At 44.3% G+C, this 19,633-nt stretch overlaps 1 protein-coding gene across 2 annotated transcripts in view; it reads right to left on the bottom strand.

Moving 5' to 3' along the window:
- Window positions 1-1,241: 1,241 nt before the first annotated feature.
- lrch4 (leucine-rich repeats and calponin homology (CH) domain containing 4) overlaps window positions 1,242-19,633 on the bottom strand; it is a 70,915-nt gene continuing 52,523 nt past the window's right edge. The window contains exons 6-18 of one of the 2 annotated variants that reach the window (XM_034106128.2): window positions 17,620-17,716; window positions 14,570-14,693; window positions 14,379-14,488; window positions 14,226-14,278; window positions 11,303-11,452; window positions 10,893-10,961; window positions 10,658-10,712; window positions 10,507-10,570; window positions 9,859-9,945; window positions 9,230-9,321; window positions 8,943-9,080; window positions 8,316-8,393; window positions 1,242-1,509 (exon numbers count right to left, since the gene is read on the bottom strand). In XM_034106128.2, the coding sequence (XP_033962019.1) occupies window positions 1,387-1,509; window positions 8,316-8,393; window positions 8,943-9,080; window positions 9,230-9,321; window positions 9,859-9,945; window positions 10,507-10,570; window positions 10,658-10,712; window positions 10,893-10,961; window positions 11,303-11,452; window positions 14,226-14,278; window positions 14,379-14,488; window positions 14,570-14,693; window positions 17,620-17,716 (1,240 nt within the window). In that variant the 3' untranslated portion in view covers window positions 1,242-1,386. Of the gene's footprint in view, window positions 1,510-5,062; window positions 7,993-8,315; window positions 8,394-8,942; window positions 9,081-9,229; window positions 9,322-9,858; window positions 9,946-10,506; window positions 10,571-10,657; window positions 10,713-10,892; window positions 10,962-11,302; window positions 11,453-14,225; window positions 14,279-14,378; window positions 14,489-14,569; window positions 14,694-17,619; window positions 17,717-19,633 lie in introns of those variants that run through there. The other variant, XM_034106127.2, reaches the window with a different exon arrangement.

A 19,633-nucleotide genomic window follows, 5' to 3' on the forward strand; every position in this document is an offset into this window, starting at 1 on the left:
TCAAATATCTTGTTTGTCACAATGTCACCCATCCTCACGGTGTGTAACACATCCTCACGGTGTGTAACACATCCTCACGGTGTGTAACACATCCTCACGGTGTGTAACACTTGCAACAGACCTGTTAACTCCTGTTGGACGGATGAGTCAGAGGTGAGGTAAGTGGCTCCTATCAGACGCTGGATTACTCTGTGTGTGTGTGTGTGTGTGTGTGTGTGTGTGTGTGTGTGTGTGTGTGTGTGTGTGTGTGTGTGTGTGTGTGTGTGTGTGTGTGTGTGGTGTGTGTGTGTGTGTGTGTGTGTGTGTGTGTGTGTGTGTGTGTGTGTATTGCACCCGCCTGTATACTCGGGTTGCTTCTCTGACAGCAGCGAACAACAAGCTGATTTCTTCAATCAAATCTGTATTTTAAAATCCCACCATGTCCAAACTGGTTTCCTCTCTCTAGTGTGGCTTTGCTGCTGATAGCTGTTGTTATTCCACTAAAAGTAGTACAGAGACATTTCTACCTGATTTCCCCTAATTATTTTCCAGTTTTCTTTTGTATACTGTGTGTGTCTGTAATTCTACTTTATCAAGGATAAAAGGGAAACGATCAGAAACCACTTTATTGCATAAGGTTTGAGCATACTTGTATACTTATTAAGATAAACCATCTGATTTCATTCCAATTATGAACTCAACCTGTCTTCTACATTACCCAGCATGCAATGTGACCAGCTGCAGGTTGGTTGAGATCGTATGGTGTCATGCTGAGCTGCTAATGTGGAGCCTCTGCCCGGCAGGAGAGAAGAGGAGGGACACACACAGCAGGTATTCAACGTGTAGTCTTCATGTCCAACTGAAGCAGAGCGGCGTCCCCTGAGGGACATGGTGCACACTTCTAACAGAGACACTGTTTACAAGATGTTATTCCATGTTCTGGATTGTAAGTAAAAAGCTGGTGATGAAGAAACGGCTAGCATGGCTTCGTTACAGTTCTACCACCAACTACCAACAGGTCACTGGTGTGTTGAACCAGAGACCTATACACTACAATGAATGGTTGCTTGTAAGTCAATTATTTTAACATTTCTGTTTTTGTACAGAATAAACCAAAATAGTGTTAATCCAATAGCTTTAGTTTGTCGGTATATTTGGAAAGTGGACAGAGCAGGCTAGTCTTTGAATTACACAAGTTGAAAGATGTTTTCAAATCAATATGAGCCCAATCTTCACTTGTAAAGATGAAAAGAGGCTCTGGATCATTTCCATACTGGAGGTCTTTTATTGTCGACATGTATTCGACACAGTGTGTGTAACTATTGAACATGTTAATATGGAGCGTGGCCCTTGGATGGATCTCCGTGTGATGCTCCGCCGGGTCAGCACCGCGTTGAGCCTCGGCCCCTACGTCTGGGTCCTGGGGCCCCGCTGGGAGCTGTCGGCCAGGTCCACCAGTGATTGGACGGTCTGAGCCAGCCGACTCAGCCCCTCGTCCTCCGTGATGAGTTGGGAGGAACACAAGGAGTCCTGGGAAGAGAGGAAGAAACATGTACAGATGCAGGTAGGCTTTATACATACTGTATGATTCATGCAGACGTGCACACATTGGACACATGAATTAAGGGGTAGAATTAGCTGCTTTTACCTCCGTTGGAACCCAAAACACGCCTTCTGTGAATATCAGTATGTGCCTTGTTGCTTCCAAGTTGTTTTCAACACGTCAAACGAAACAAGCCAGCTGCTCACTCTCAGCTCCAATGTGAAACCTGCCTGGCTTTCTGAGTGAGGATTCTTCTCAAAGGTTCTATTTAGACCACATCTGCAGTCATTGCTCACAACATATACAATTATGTCCAAAGATTTTTGGGCAATTTCCTGAAATATTATATTTCCTTAATGATCAACAAAACATGAGTATCACTCTTTCAGCGATCATGGAGGCGTGTCAGGAGCCATGGCGTATATTATTTGACGGATGCTACATTTACAAAGAATTGTTAAATTTGGATTTACAAATAAATGAAGAATAAATTATATTAATCTTTCTCCTATTATTAAAATCCTGGATTCCAATCTGGATAACATGTGGCGCCCCACCCTGTAGGTATTATCTGTTACAATAAATATTGATGATGGAGTCACACGTGATCTTAACCCTTTGGCTGTGAAATGTATTGGATTGTGTTAGCTTGTAAACGGAGAACATGAGGCAGCTGCTGGTGAAGGGTCACGCGCTGCTGGTGAAGGGTCACGCGCTGCTGGTGAAGGGTCACGCGCTGCTGGTGAAGGGTCACGCGCTGCTGGTGAAGGGTCACGCGCTGACGGGACGTGCTCAGTGGCATTCCCTGGAAAAGCATGTCTTGATTTCAGTCCAGTGGATATCACAAACGTCGACACACTGTTGAGTGTTTATTGCCTTCAGGGCTGAAGTGGAAAGCTATTAAACCCGAGTTACTAAAACAACTTTGCTTTGAAACAAGAAACCTTGTGCATCAGAACAAGCACACACTCACACTGGACAGGAAGGAAGGAGGGTGGTCGTGTGTTTAATGGAAAAGGCTGTGTGATCGGAATCATTACGTGTTTGTGTCATTCAACCCGTGGCAGTCATGAACTCTGCAGGTGTGCATGTGGGCTGTGTGACTGAGTAGCTAAAGGGGAATGGATACACACTTTTCAATGGAAGCCTCCTGTCCCAGAGCACCCTGGGGCCGTTTCTCAATCGCGAGGATTTTGGCTTCCAAGCCAATATTTCAAGGATGCTACGTCATTGAGTGCCGCCGAAGGACTGTTCCAATCTCCAGCATACTTGGAATTCCACCGAGGTCGCGTCCTTGGTTTGGGGGAAATTTCGAGGCTGCACATGGGTAGACTAAAGCGTCCTTAAAATCCCCACAATGCTTTGGTCACGGACCAATTTCAAAAACCCTTGCGGAGAATGGCTGAACCGACGTAGCACACATTTAAATGTAAGTATAGTGGCGTAGAACATGTTACATGTGTTTGTTATCACCAAACATGTGTTCCGTGAAAGTAAAGCAAGTTCATCATTAGATAGACATCGTGAGGTATTTATTTTTGGTACAGTTTGTTGAAACCGTTAGAGAGAGTGGCACACTTGTTAGCCTGTTCCATTCTTCTTCGTTTTCCAAAGCCGTGGCTTGTAAGTATACTTGCTTCGTTTCTGAAGGAAGTGACTTGGAAGAACGCGACTACCAAAACAGCATCCTCGCGATTGAGAAACGGCCCGGGCCTTTTCTTTAAACTCGAGACTAAACCTATAGGATCACTTGATGCTAGCCAGCTGAATCATGCAGGCAACTAGGTTCCTCGGGCGTGGTTTGATGTCATTACCTAGAGGAGGTTAGTGCATCACTAAAGAACAACTGCCAAAGACACGGTGTATATATAAAATAAACGAATTTGATATATCACTTGATCCCTACAATCGTTACACTGCAACATATTCAAGTAACCCTCATGTGTATTGGATACTCTTAACGCGGCGTCCTCGTGTATTAAATCCCCGATGTGCTGTTCGGTGTGTAACAGCTCCTGGTTCCATCAAACATTTAGCTTTTCCCCACGGGGCCTTTTTGGGATTTTCCCTCTTTAATATAACTTTGATAACAAATAATTTCATTCTTTTTTCCAATCCCATTGTTTACATTAATATTTAGACTAGAACTTTTTCTGTTATTCTCTAAACGTGATGTATACCGGAACATGTCTCCAGGTTTGGTCACAGCTCAAACTCCTGTAGAGCCGCCCACTGCAGATCTGAGCTTGTTGCTCTGACAACAGATCCAGACAAACTTCAAGCCATCTTTGAAGCACTGAAAATGCAGTCTTTTGTCAAATCAATAAACGATTATTTTAAACAGGTCCAAGGAAACCCCAGTATGAGTCTATCACTGAACTCACAGGAACACGTGATGAACAACGTCAAGGATCCACAATGTCTGGATTCTCAAACACAGCCCCCGGAGAACAGAGGTCTTATTTATCTCAACTGTTGTCACTAAAACAGAAGAAACTTGTACCCTCAAACATTATTTAGCTACACACGACAAACGACTATCAGACTGCACCACATGGGCTTTCAGTGATAGTAACATGTAGTGAGTTGAGCTGGAACAGATAGGTGTCACAGGAGCGTGTAGAGGTTAGGGTACAGGGCAAAGTGGACATCAGGATATCTGTACGCTGCCCAGACTTCAACCTGCTGAGAAATGGACTGAAAACTCCTCAAATCATGAGATCAGGATTGGGCTTACACAATGACTGTATTGGTTTCCAATTCCAACAATAACGGTTCTATCGCCGTTGTGCAGTTAGAGAATAAGTCTGGTGTTATTCTGTCTTTCAGTTTGTCTCGAAGCAAAGCTCTGAGCTCTGAGCGCACAGAGACATTTAGAGCGGGGGAGGCCTCTGCCTGCAGAATCTTTATCTTGTAACAACACAGCTTAGTGTTTGAATTCACACTGGAGGAAACCCAAATCTTATCTGTGTGAATCTTTTGTATTGGAATTGTTGGGTTGGCTCATTGCTGCCACCTTGTGGCTAGTGTGGAGAACTGTAACCAAATGCAGTGTGTGTGCAAACAGAAGTCACTTTGAAGAGTCCCTTCTCCTCTACATCCCAGATAGCAACTCCGCTCTGTGGAGCGCCTCTTCGGATGTTTTGCTTTGCGATATGGGCCAATTTAAGTTAAGTGCAACGTTGGTACATTCAGCGGGTCTGATTTAAATCCTGCATCCTAATCTAAAACTAGTGCTCTAGCTTTGCAGCAGACGTTCAGGACTGGAGCATCAGGGCTCATGGAATACATGTTGGTAGACTCATGGAATGTCACCAGACTTATCCTTTGACAAACATTAGCTTGAAATTAAAATCCTACTTGTTTTGACATTAAATGTGTTGATACTTGGGGACCTGATGCGCAGAAAGCATGAGTCAGCAGAAGGCCTGGGGAACGCCTTGTGTCTGAGGCAGCTGCAGACACCCTGATGAAGACCACATGAAAGAGTTCTGCTGAGTCAGCCAAAGCACAGCAGGCAAGCAGACAAACAGCACACGGTCAAAGTTCATTTTTTAATAATTTCTTTACAGCGGAGGGAAAAAACCTTTACATATAGCTTTATATAAACTCAAAAAAGAATCTCAATAATACAAGGGTATCGTATAAATATAAAATACAACTGCAATTCTGTTCCGCTAACATATCAAAGCATGTAGCTTGGTCTAAGCCAGTGACAGGTTACTGATGAAGCTCATCCAGTTTCATTTATAAAATCTACATTTGAATTCAAACAGTATAACATTTCCTTTGAACAGCAGGCGAGTAAAGAACTTGAGACGGGACTCTTGAAAAGATGCGGACTAAAAGAACCAGTGTGCATAAGGACAATTATAAAATACAATATAGATGGAATAGCTTTTTCTATTTGGGGCCCCAAAGTGTTTAATATTAAATACATATAAATACTTTATGAAATAGATATTTGTAAATGTATTGTGTGAAAAAACGTTTAGAAATCTAAACTTGTGAGATGTTATTTCAAAAGTTTAATGGCAAATGTTCCAGTGGTACTGCCCCTGCCTTTGAGCAAACTGGCTCAACAACTCCCAGCCAGTTAGCTTGAGAAGCAAACGTGCTAAAGTCATTCTGAATAAAGCAACAAGAGGTCTGCAGCAGGCGCTGGATGAGACAACCGGACTGTGGTGACATTATGTAAGAAACACAAGTGCTGTGAAATATAGTTTTGAAAAAGGACATTTTGCGTTAAAGCTTCTATGATGACAGTACATTCTATTCAACTTTATTAGGCTTCCGTATTAATCATTAATGTTTTTTAAGATTGTTAATTTGCATATTTTAAACAATTGATTTAATATTGAACACTTTGAGCAGGACGATTTCTCCTAAATGGAGCCTTACCCAACAGGTCGGCTGCTGTATGTTATGTTGTCCCCACTTTGAGATAACATTGCAGATGTGGTGCTCTCATGTGTGAGTCCTAGTATCTCACTTTGGATATAAGATTTCAGTCCAATAAGCGTCACAACTATATTCCAAGCGGTTTGGATGCAGACTGACCTATGAGCAGCCAGGTAGAACCAGCAGAGGCCTTTGATGTCCTCCAATCAAATGAAGGGGGACACTTTTAAACTATCAGTTGTTTTAATGCTGAATAATTAAATATTAAATCACATTAAATTGGCCTGTGTGTGATTGAAAGCACATACATTGATTTTACAAAAGCCTTTTAACTATTGGCTGAATTAAATTAGTGCCGTTTCACCTAAAACAAAATAACCAATAACAGAATTCTAAATAAATAAAAAGAAATAATTTAATAGCCTGTTTACATTTATACAAGTCACCTGGTCAAACTGACCGATGACAACAATAACAAAATGTACACTCACCCCCCTTGCAAGGGTTTGTACCGTTTGGACACGTGAAGCCCGACATCGCCCCCTGCTGCTCACGGTTAGCACAGCAGACATTACAAAGGGGCAGAAGGTGCGAGTGTTCAGAGAGGCACTCCACATCTGTCTCGCTGGAACAGCCAACATTGAGCCAATATGCATTCGGTTCAAGGCTAGATGTCACATTCACATTCAGTTTAAGGTTCCTTCAGCTTCTCTCAGGGAGGGGTCTGACTGCGACACACAGCCGGGGACCTGAGAGGTGGAGCTGCTCTGAACACACAGGGAAACGTCTTCCTCTACACCCGTCTAATCTGTTAGGTGTTACACTGATCGCCCCGTTAGCACCCCCTCAGAGTGATGGTACCTGATCTCCACTTTCTACTTGGCGAGTACAATGCCGTCCATTACGGTAAAACTAATGGCCACGTTTTTTCTTAAGATCCACCCAACTGTACTACACTTCGACACAATGTTGGTGTGCATGTTGGCGGTTTAGATGCTCCGCCTCTTTCTGGTGACCACAGCTCTGAGTGGCTGGAGACCACAGCTCTGAGTGGCTGGAGACCAACCCAGAGCTAACAGGAGAGTTCAAATGGCTTCTATCACTTCATAAGGTGAAAATGTCCCATTTTGTTTACAGCTGGAGGCACTGCCACCAAGTGGCCAAGAACATATATTGCGCCCCTCTATATCGTTGTGCTCAGAAACCAACAGTGCACAGCTGCATGTTGAGAGCAGCAGATTCCTACAGTTTGAACCATAAGGCCTCACGTGTCGCCATGTTACGTTCTCTGTACAGTGTGCCACATTCAAAGAAATTCCAGGGAGGATATTGAGGTGTGAGCCACACATGATTTGGCTTTAAAATGTTCCTAATGGCTGCAGTTTAATGCACATCGACCCCGATGGTAAGAAGACCCAGGTCATAGAACGTGTGCGTGGAGCAGCTCCACCTCTCACTCCTGGCAACATGCTGTGTGTCAGAGCGAAGGCTACCGAGGCTAAGGCATCATCTCCCTGCTCATGTCGTGTGTGTATCACCGTAGTGTGTGTATCACCGTAGTGTGTGTATCACCGTAGTGTGTGTATCACCGTAGTGCTTTCTGATGAAGAGCTGAAGTGATTCTGCTGGCTCTGAAGGAGCTCGCTGCACAGCTGCTCTGTGGCAGGGCAGCTGTGGGGTGTGGACACACACTCAGGACATGCGTGCATACTGAAACACACTGCAGAGTAGTCTGAGAGGCAGCAGCTGTGTGTGTGTGTGTGTGTGTGTGTGTGTGTGTGTGTGTGTGTGTGTGTGTGTGTGTGTGTGTGTGTGTGTGTGTGTGTGCTCCTCTAGGGGAGCAGGTAGCAGTACAGGACGTAGAGGAGGGCCATGACTGCGCAGTAGAACAGCAGGAAGTCTGTGGACAGCAGTGAGGAGGAGGAGGGCGATGGCGACGAAGGTGAGGAGTGGCGGGGGGACTGGTCCTCCCCCGTCTCCCCCCCCCCAGCAGCCAGCAGGGCCCTCACACAGCGCAGCACAGCGGGCAGCTTACACAGAAGCACATCAGAGCACACACACACGTCCCTCTGCACAGGGGACGAGGACACAGGAGGAAATACAGGAAGTTATGTTGTTAAAACTAGGAGACAAGAGAAGGACACAACAGAGAGAAGATCACACGGAACAACAGGCAGGGTTGGACTGGTGCGTGGGCCGTCAATACACATTTGATTTCGTACAAAATACTTTCCAACACACCAGTCCAACCCTGCCAGCAATCATTTAGCAACACAACTGAGCTTAAAGCACATGAACAATCCTGTTTCACTTGACTTCCTTTTGGAAACATGTTGTCATGCAAACAAATGTAAACCAGTGTAACCAACGGACAGCGAGAAACAGACGTTACCTCAGAGACTCCCAGCTTCCTACACGCAGAGAGGAAGTTCTCCACGTTCAGTCGACATTTTGCTGAGCTCAGTTTTGGCTGAAAATAAATTGTATAAAATAATGTATTATTACATGGGAGAAAAATAACGATATGTATTCAGAGCACTCACTGTTTCCTCTGCATCTAGAGAGTATCCTTATAAATGACAGCACATTGTTTCTGCTGAGCCATCACTGGGAAAGCTGTCACTTCCTACAACAGGTGCACAAACTGAACTCAGGTCAGTGGGTGAGAACAGCACAGGTCATGCTGCTCAGTTTAAGGCCACTGTTTGAATCCTGCTTTAACAGTATGTTCAAATGGGCAGATAATATTACGTATAATATTAAGTTAAACAGTTTTGAGAGCATGACAACCCTTTTTTGGAACGTTGACAGGCAGGATGATTCTCTTGACTTTCAGTTACTGCAAATACATGTCATCAACCTGCTTCAACATTAAAGAAGAAATGCAAACTGAAGCCAGCTAACATTAGCCACCATGAGCTAGCAGCAAAGAGCACTGCACTAAGAAGTCGTGTTTCATCAGTCATTGAAGGCACAGGTGAAGGGAGCTGTGGAGGCAGACGGCCCAGACACCACTCACCACTGCTGGGGAGGGGACGTGGATGATGGACACGGAGCGCACTCTGATCTGGTTCACCAGCTGGCAGAGCACCGTGCCGTTAGTCAGGGCCTCGCCCAGATCCTCCGGCAGGGAGGTCTTTAGACGGGACTCCAGAGTCTGGGGGCGGGCACAGCATTTAGACCCAGGATTCTACACCATGTGTGTCAAACTATTATACATACTGGAGTTTCATCCACTCTTTTTACAATAAATATATACAAATATATAAATGTATTAAGTGTTAAGTGTTTAAGTGCTGAGTTTACCTTGCGTAGTTGTGTGATGTCGGCCCTCTCATCTTTGGGAGAACGCAGCGTGGCTCGAGACTCGCTCCTGCCAGACTCCCCCAGAGTGAACACTGACACGCAAGGCAAGTTTATTTATATAGCACCTTTCAGCACGAGGCAATTCAAGGTGCTTTACAAACATGAAAGACATTCAGACAAAAAACATAATAAAAGAAAAAGTACATGAATAAAAAGTTACAGTGCAGTTTAAGATGTGAATAGTTCAATTAAAAGCAGCGGCAAAAAGAAAAGTCTTCTTGCTGGATTTAAAAGTAGTCGGAGTCGCAGCGGACCTGCAGGTTTCTGGGAGTTTGTTCCAGATGTTTTGGAGCATAGTAACTGTTTGTTCCAGATGTTTGGAGCATAGCAACTGTTTGTTCCAGATGTGTGGGGCATAGTAACTGTTTGTTCCAGATGTTTGGAGCATAGTAACTGTTTGTTCCAGATGTTTGGAGCATAGTAACTGTTTGTTCCAGATGTTTGGAGCATAGTAACTGTTTGTTCCAGATGTTTGGAGCATAGTAACTGAACGCAGAGACACAAGCCACAGTGTTGGAATGTCTCCACAGCGCTGAAGGAAGGTGTAAAGCGTGTGTGTTGGTGTGTACCTGTGGGTTTGACGTTGGTGCGGGAGGAGGCGCGGAACAGGAAGCTGTTGGGTCTCTGGGTCTGACCTGGGGGGGAGGACGGAGCATCTGACACAAACAAGCTCAATGTCACACGTTGTATGAGAGGCACCCTCCAGAGCACATGTCCATACCACTAGATGTGGCAACACAAAAGTGTTTTAGAATATTCTGCCACAACTCCATCAGAGTAGGTGAGGAGGACACGACGGGAACACGCCTCTAAGGTGTTCTGCTAACTATTGATTGTAATATAAAGAATCAGAATAATAAAAAAGACCTGAAGTTCACCGATCCATAGCTCATACCAACTTGTTATGAGGCTCTGTTTCATCTCTAGAGTTCCTCAGTGTGCTCAGCCGTCTGCTCGGCTCACCAGTAAGTGCACTGGTGAGTTCATGGGCATTTTTAAATATTGAATATTTCAGTTTTTACAAAGCAAAGTTTGTAACAGCACCAGCCTCTGTCCTAAATATCTGTAGATCTCTTAGTGACAGGATCCAAGTGTCCTTAACCAAAACAACATGTAGTTAATAATATCGGAGCTACGTCTAATCATTTAGCTTGTGAACAATGTACTGCAAAGTGTTATTACCTAAATACTAATACAGTATAAACGGTTGTGTGCACCTGATCGGCTGCTGGAGCGCTGCAGCAGAGTGGGGGGAGGCGCTGCGCTCATCTGATCAGCACTCTGTGGAACAGGGACACGGTGAGCTTTCATCAGAGATCTGTGCAGCAGCTGCTGCTCTGTGTGCGACGACGAGAGGTCAGTACTCACTGCACAGCGCTGCCGGAGCCCCGACAGAGAGCTGCTGCTCTCTGGAGATCCACCACTAGGGGGAGACACACAGCAACGTTTCATCACGACAGCCAACACTTCCCACACCCTCAAGCCTTCCTCCTTCTGCACTCCTGCATCGACTCGGAAGGAAGGAAGGATGAAGTGACTATAACTTCAAGAGTCACTCAAATCAGCCTTTACTTAGTTTATTCATTCTTCAGGGCTTACTTACGCTGAGCTACTTCCTGTCTGTGGTGCAGGGGCCACATGACTTCCTGTCTTGGTGGATGACTTCAGCAAACTGCAAATGTAGAGGTTGGACAAGGAGAGCGTGTTGTTAGAGACGACGGACAGAAGGAGTTGCCTCTGACAGACAGAGAGACGCTCATCAGCGTGGAGATCAACACGTGACCACCGATAAACGCTCATGTTCATGTGTACAATGTGGTTAAAGTGTTAGCAGGAGATAAAGTAGCATTTATGTTGCTGGTGTCATGTGATATACCCGGTCATGCGTTCAGACACGTCTACCCTACGTAAGAAGGCCTCTGCTGTGCTGAAGGGCTCACAGCCTTCAGGTGTGCTGATTAGCATTCTGGCTTTCTAACATCACAGAGAAGGAGATCTGAAAGACGGACCCACCTGGCCTTGTCCCTCTGCTGCTGCTGCAGGCGCTCCCTCTCCTGCCAGATGAACAGGGTGCCCGGCCTCCTGCGCTCCTCCAGGGAGGGGCTGGAGGGGGACAGGGGGGAGGCGGAGGTCCATGGTGGGGGGCCCACGTCCACATGGAGGCTGGGGGAGAAAGAGTTGGAGAAAACCAAGTCAATATATTCATTCCTGCCAAGTCCACTGTCAGCTGCAGGAAGGAGAGGAGTACACGAGGAGGGCGAGAAATACATTTAGAGGCACTGCTGCCAGATGTGACTGACAGCTCATCGCCCAATCACAGCCTCTAAACCAACTACTACAGAATGCCAAATGGGGTTTTTTTGTTGGGTGGACGCATTTCTTTTGAATCTGAACTTTGTGTGTGATACAATAACTGGTATTATGATCTGTTACATGCACCACTTGGCTGTAACGTGTTATAGGGGTAAACAAAGAGAAAGCAATTCATTCTGAGACACCCCCAGTCAGGAGTCCAAGCTGTAGTAAACATTAAACAATTTGATACAAATGTATTTAGGTGACTCAAAATATACTATGTACCTCTATGTGAAGATTGTACCTGAGCTGGATCCATTCACAAGCAGTGTTAGAACTACTAGACAATAAATCAGGAAACCAAACCAAATGAGCTCGTCTAGGGATTTCCTCCTGTATTCTGTCGGTGGGTTTACATGAAATCATTTTAGAATCATTTCAATATAAGAGAGGGGTCAGAATGTGTGTGTGCAGCTTCCATTTTAAGACTCAGTGCTCTATTTTTAGGAGTCCCTAAGGAAGTGTTGGAAGTCAAACCGCGGAACATCCGTTTGTTCGAGGCGATTGTACAGTTTAAAGAGGACATGAGGATAGAGACAGTCGGTCACCTCGGAGCGTCTCAGTCCTGTTTGCTGCATGAGCCGTGATGAGCCTTTCAGTTGGGAATCCATTTGGCAGGGCACAGTTTCTTTTGAAAAGGTAATAAAGCCTGCTGCGTATTGCTCCGGAAGCTGAGAACTATGGCTCTTGTCTCACATGTTGATAAGTAGCCAATAGGACAGCTACTCAATCTCAACAACAGAACAGAGCAGCGTGCTGAAGCTGCCTCAACAGCAACACAAGAACATGAGGTGTATGTTTATACAAAATAAAATGCTGCAATAATTGTTATGTTTAACCTAAGAATCAGCCATTTTGCTCCACTTTATTCCATGCCAACACATTTAGTGGTGTCTAGGAGCTTTGCTCTGAAGGCTTTCAGAATACATGTGGACATTAAGTCACGCTGTTATGTTGCCACACTGTAATAGAAGTCTGGGAATGTCAGCGAGTCAGCATGCTCACTTCGCAAGATAACAAGCAGCATGCAGAGTTTGAGAGGGGATTGTAACTAATGGGAACAGAGGACTGTTGACTTTTCCCAGCTCTTCAAATACTCTCTGAAGTGACCTTGTAAAACAAGGAAGGGAAAGAGAGGACAAGTGATAAAACGCTGTCTGTCACTTGGAGTACACAGTTTGCAACAGAGAAACCAACACCCCGCTGAATGTAGATGAAGGATTGTCACAGAAACAGGCCAACGATACAATTAAAGGAATGGTATGCTCATGACACTCATTTTTAAATAATTATCATCCGATAAAACAGACCAGTCTCTGCCAGTCTCTCTCTTTTTTTTTTTTTAATCCGATGACATTATCAGTGATTTTAAACTGATTATATACCGAAATAACATCAACACTGTGGGCGCCGCCATTTCCCGGACGTGACGTAATCCATGCGTTTGGTTTTCGAAGACACGTTGATCTCCATGTTATTTACTGTAGTTTCTCTCTTCAAATATGCCTCACTGTATCGCCAAATATTGCCACAATTCTGATAGGAACAATCCACGGAATGCTCGGTTCCATCTGTTGCCAAAAGGTAAGCGTAAGAAGTACATTCAGAGGCAGTGGCTAGCGAAATGTGGCCGGCCCGAACCGAGAGATTTACAGGCTCATGTATGCAGCGAACATTTCACATTTCCGGAAGACTACTCTGAGAGTATGATCAAACATAACATGGGATTTAAAGAACAACCATTACTCAATTGAGATGCAGTACCATCGGTCTTTCTGGTGTCATCACCGACCAGGACACCAGTTCGGCCATTATACACACATGCATTTCCAAACATCTGGACTACCTATGTTGCAAATGTATTATCTTTTCAATTTACACACGGCATCTATTGCACGTCTGTCCGTCCTGGGAGAGGGATCCCTCCTCTGTTGCTCTCCCTGAGGTTTCTCCCATGTTCCCTTTAAACTGGGGGTTTTCTTCGGAAGTTTTTCCTTGTACGATGTGAGGGTCTAAGGACAGAGGGTGTCGTATTGTCATACTGATATGTATGGCTGAATTCCCCCATCCAATCTCTTCACATTGGTCAAAACTTGTTCCTCTGCTGACGAGTCCGAACTGAAATACTCCGCCATGTTTCCGTGTGTTTACAAAGTGAACGCATGGATGACGTCACGACCATCACGTGACTACTGAAAATGGCAAACATGGCGGCGGCCAGACGGAATATACAGGTCTTGATAAAAAAGAGCTATAAAATCATTATTTACCGGGGAATATCGCTGATTTCTTCAGGGTATGGTTTAAACATAACGTTTCACTAAATACTGAAGTTTTGATTAATTATCTAATGAGTGGACCATTCCTTTAAAGACACTAGGGAAATGTGTTTCTGATCAACTGGAACACCTTGGCACAGGTGATGGTTAGGTATAAGAAATAAATGACTATGGAAGGAGGATCATTGTCTCAATTGTGATTGTCCTTCAATAAAAAACCCTGACATCTTCAACTAAAGTAATCCGAGCGTCCACACGGAGCAGTGGCAGCGCTGATAAAAGGCGCCGACTCCGTGTCTTACCTGCATGTTGTCGAGTCGTGGCTTTGGGGCGGGGAAGAGCTCTCACTCTGCTCCTGTCAATCAAAGTCACAATCAATAACACTGCTCTCAGATCACAGGAAGGCCACGAGACAATCTGGCACAACTGCTGATCAGTGTGTGAATGTGTGCTACCAGAGGAGGAGCTGAGAGGGGGGGTGTGGGGGGGTGCATCCTCATCTCCTCCTCCTCTTCCTCTGTCACACTGCTGTCAATGAAGTCCACATGCCCAGCATCTCCATTCACTGCAGAGAGCATAAAGGAGTGTTAACCTACACCTTGTACACAACATGTTCGATAGCTCAGACATGGCCTTCTTTCCTCACCTTTGTTAGCTTCCAGAGGAGACCCATGCTCCTCCTCCTCCTCCTCCTCTTCCTCCTCCAGGTTCCTCTGGTCTCTGCTGACCTCAGCTAACCGGAGGGAACGCTCCGAGAAGTCATCTGCTGACTGGACACATTCACAGTTCAGAGACATTGATCTGTCGTCCAGGGCTAAGACTATTGGATAGGCAGGTACACGTGTATATTTACAATATACACATGTGTATATATAGTTTAAATATGTATGTGTATACGACCACTAATAGCAGTGTGACGCTATTTAGCTATCGTGATTTTTTTTAAATGAAATATTCTGGATGACATTTTGACACACCGACACCGTCAATGTATATTTAGTTATTTTATTATTTCATGGAATTGTCTCACTGTCAAATATGTCCGTCTACCTTTAAATGTTTATAAGGGTCATCAGGGGCCTCATTTATAAAGGGATATACGCTCAAAAAATGGCGTACGCCAGTTTCTACGCAATGTTTGCAATTTATAAAATACTAACTTGACGGGAAAACGTGCGGTCCTCCACGCAAACTCTAACCCATGCGTACGCACTAAGCACACAAACGGGAGAGACGAGAAACTGCGACCCCGTTGGCAGAAGGAAGAATGGAGAGAAATGTGTGGAAATAATACCATAAATAAAACGTTACCTCTCATTTATCAGATATGAAGAATTCATTTGCAAACATTGATTAAAGCCAATCTTAAAATGATTTAACAAACGCCTGCTTGAGACTCCTCAGGGCACACACACACATAACTTGGAGAAATAAATACGGATATGTTATTGAAAACCACCTCAAATATGTTGTGTTAATGTTATGAAATGTTTTCTCATAAATGATGCGGTAAGCAGGAGGACAGAATTACGTCTAAACTGACGCCGTGTTGCATTTCTATAGGTTGTAGATACGAGTATGGTTTTATATACTATCACGTTTAATCGTGTTTTATGCCGTTCGCCAAGACTTGACAAGTCGCTCGTAAAACACAGGAGGTATGGAAACTAAGAACACCATATGTGGTCAATTGTACAGCTAATATAACAACACATTGGTTGTATTTCCTCTAACTGGTGGATATAGAGTTGCTGCGGGGGGGGGGGGGGGGGGGGGTGAGACGCACAGGCTGCAGTGGAGACGCTGCGCACAGCTGATCGACAGCTGGGACACAAACCACCAAATACAAAAACATAATTCAGATCCAGTCGTCATGACTCCACTCCGGAGGGATTCCCCGTTCACTTCTTACAGTTTCTCATCCAAGGGGGGTCTCCTGTCCCCGGTACAAACACACTGCCTGAGGAGGCTATGTGTATTCTTTTTGTCATGAATGTTTTTCGGACCACTTATTTATTTATGTTGATGACGATCCGACCTCCATGCTGCTACTCTGGTTCAAACTGCATCCACCAAACAATGTGATTTATCTCGACCTCCCCAAAAGAACAAAATCTGACACGGTGTGAGACGTCTTTTTTAGCTTTCTGTCGTCATCTCCTGCGATCTCCTTCATAAAGTCAGTCAGAATGAATGAATGGGCGTTTCTTTGACTATTTATAGGCACATATGGGCGTTACGTGAAGCCCGCAAAAGCTGCAGTGCATTTCGAGTCGATTGTGATTTATAAAGGGAAACCGGCGTAGGAAGTACCGTACGCACTTTCCTCGCCGGTACGCAATGTTTGGTGAATCGGAAAATGTCTGTACCTATTTTTTGGATTTCTACTACGTAAGCAACCTTCCCACGTGAATCCTACGCACGGCGTTATAAATGAGGCTCCGGTCTGAAGTCGACAGAGTGGTGCAGTGATAACGTCTCTTTGCTGCGCATGGGTTCCCTCAACAAAAAAGCAATTGGATTTCTCCTTAGGATTTTGGAATATTGTAAAAAATAAGGTCTGTGGAAAACTAACCTGTTTGATAAGCGCACGTTTTGTTCAGCCGGGTAATCTCCACATGTCTACCCTACTTTTATCATTTTCAAATCATAAATCTAATCGCCAGAAGCTAAATGCTAACGTTATGCTATAAACGAACTAAAGCCGAGTCCAGCAGGGTCGCTGCTTCAACGTCACGCCAACTTCAGATCCATATTCAAACACACAGATTCTAAATGGAACAAGTTGAAGCGTTTGTTTGAACACTTTGCAGGAGGCAGGGACTTGCTTTCAAGCCGAACAGGGCAAACAAACTTAGCGGGAGTGTTTACGCGTTCGGCGTAATGACGTACATCGTCCTCCACGACTTCTGTAGTCCTATTCAGCCACTCGGTAACAACCATCGTTTTTCAGACACGTCCACTCTTCAGAAATCACCAGTGGGGTCTCTGCTGATGTGTTTAATGTCGAAGAACAAAACGTGATCCGTCTCTTCCATGTGTCTCAACCTCAGACCTTAGTTCAGCTAACTTCCAAAATCTAGTTCAAAAAACCCGTTGACTGAGACCAGGGAACCGGAAGTGGTCAAATGCTAACTCACTTCCTGGTTTTAGGACTCGTCACGGCAACACTCTATCGAGGCATGTTCATAGGTGTTCTATTATTCCTATTGGCCAGCAGGGGCTGACTGCACTGGCTGCAAACAAGGAAGATGTGTAGAAGTCTGAGAAAAGAACCCTACTTTTGTCGTGATAAGTTAACATTAACATTAACAGTAAACATTATGCTAATGAGTCTCAATCAATAACTAAGGTCTTATTTAAAACAGCATGGAGTTGACTTTGTAAATGATGGTCCTGCTTAGAGTAAAGATAGACAACGAGAGTGATGTGTTGTAGGATGGGGCTAACTTTTGACTGTGTTGTCAGTAAACACATTGAGGTCACCTAATCACTTCTCGTTAGGCTTGTGGTTCCAAAACCATACAGATTGCCAGCAGCCAAATAGCAAAACCAGAGGCTTCAAACGGTCCACCAGCCAATGGGTGATGTCTCCAAGTCACATGTCTTACCATGAACATCAACACTCTTCTGTCTGATCAACGTGATGCAGTCCCTCAGGACATGTGAGGCATTGTATAGTGAACGTAGTTTTACCTCATTCCCAGACCAGCGTTTGCTGCCGCTGTCCACACTGTTGAAGCCAGAATCCAGCCCTCCGAACTGACCTGTGAACAGCTCCTGTTCTGACAGACTGCAGGAACACACACAGGGAAACACACACACCATGTTTACATTACTTCAGGGGACATTACATTGACTTACCTGCATTTCCTGGAGACTTATCCTAACCATAACCAACACATGCCTAACCCTAACCAAATCTTCACCCTAGAATTAATTATTCCCCTTATCGGGACCTCCATTGTGTCGCTAGAAGGGGGAAGCCAGTCCCCACACGTGACTGTGTAAACAGATGTAGGTCCTCACAAGGACACAGTGACTGAGCTGTGAGTCTGATCTGGAGAGCATCAGATATTCTCCCTTATCTCTGTCCTTGGTCCTGTCTATTTCATGGAAATGGCTCACTAGGCAGCTAAAAGGGTTTCCATTCAAGTTAATAAATATTTGATAAACCGTGCTTCCTCTTAGTTAACATACCCTTCCTCTCTCATCATCTATCAGCCATTTACTTATTCTTCATTTACTGTAACTCCAGCAATTCATCCTCTCACCTCATGTCCACGGTGTTCCTATTTTGAAAGGAGTGCCGTGCTAAAATGACGGTAAAAGGCACTTCTGTCTAACTGTCACTTAAATAGGACAGCATGCAATAGATTGCAACTCCTGTCACACTTTCCACATTCTGGACTGAGTTGAAGTGCCCTCTTTGTTTGGCTGTAAAACACGTTACACCTTGCAACTATGCATTACTGAGAAAATCACAACCTCCCTTTTTATCCCACTGTCTCTCTAAAAACCAAAACCTACTGTAATATAATATCTAAAGTGCTTTTCTATAATTTGCTAAAGAAATACTTCTTCAGGCTTATTTTAGTTTTACCCAGGGTGATATGAGAAAATTGATATCAATGTATGTTAATAAAGCATGACGAGGTTAGCCAGGCTTAGGATAAAGACTGGAAGCATTACTCTAGCAATTCCTATTAAGCCTTTTATCACAAAGGGCCCTACAATGCTCATTTTCAGGGGTATATCATATCAGCATGTATCGTCTCTACTTTAAAGAGTCCTCTCCTGCTGATGTTCAGGTGTATATCAGTATGTAGTGTCTCTACTTTAAAGAGTCCTCTCCTGCTGATGTTCAGGTGTATATCAGTATGTAGTGTCTCTACTTTAAAGAGTCCTCTCCTGCTGATGTTCAGGTGTATATCAGTATGTAGTGTCTCTACTTTAAAGAGTCCTCTCCTGCTGATGTTCAGGTGTATATCAGTATGTAGTGTCTCTACTTTAAAGAGTCCTCTCCTGCTGATGTTCAGGTGTATATCAGTATGTAGTGTCTCTACTTTAAAGAGTCCTCTCCTGCTGATGTTCAGGTGTATATCAGTATGTAGTGTCTCTACTTTAAAGAGTCCTCTCCTGCTGATGATCAGGTGTATATCAGTATGTAGTGTCTCTACTTTAAAGAGTCCTCTCCTGCTGATGTTCAGGTGTATATCAGTATGTAGTGTCTCTACTTTAAAGAGTCCTCTCCTGCTGATGTTCAGGTGTGTATCAGTGTGTAGTGTCTCTACTTTAAAGAGTCCTCTCCTGCTGATGTTCAGGTGTATATCAGTATGTAGTGTCTCTACTTTAAAGAGTCCTCTCCTGCTGATGTTCAGGTGTATATCAGTATGAAGTGTCTCTACTTTAAAGAGTCCTCTCCTGCTGATGTTCAGGTGTATATCAGTATGTAGTGTCTCTACTTTAAAGAGTCCTCTCCTGCTGATGTTCAGGTGTATATCAGTATGTAGTGTCTCTACTTTAAAGAGTTCTCTCCTCATGTTCAGGTGTATATCAGTATGTAGTGTCTCTACTTTAAAGAGTCCTCTCCTGCTGATGTTCAGGTGTATATCAGTATGAAGTGTCTCTACTTTAAAGAGTCCTCTCCTGCTGATGTTCAGGTGTATATCAGCATGTAGTGTCTCTACTTTAAAGAGTCCTCTCCTGC

The sequence above is a fragment of the Pseudochaenichthys georgianus genome, chromosome 18, assembly GCF_902827115.2.
Source record: "Pseudochaenichthys georgianus chromosome 18, fPseGeo1.2, whole genome shotgun sequence".
NCBI classification, from domain to species: Eukaryota; Metazoa; Chordata; class Actinopteri; order Perciformes; family Channichthyidae; genus Pseudochaenichthys; species Pseudochaenichthys georgianus.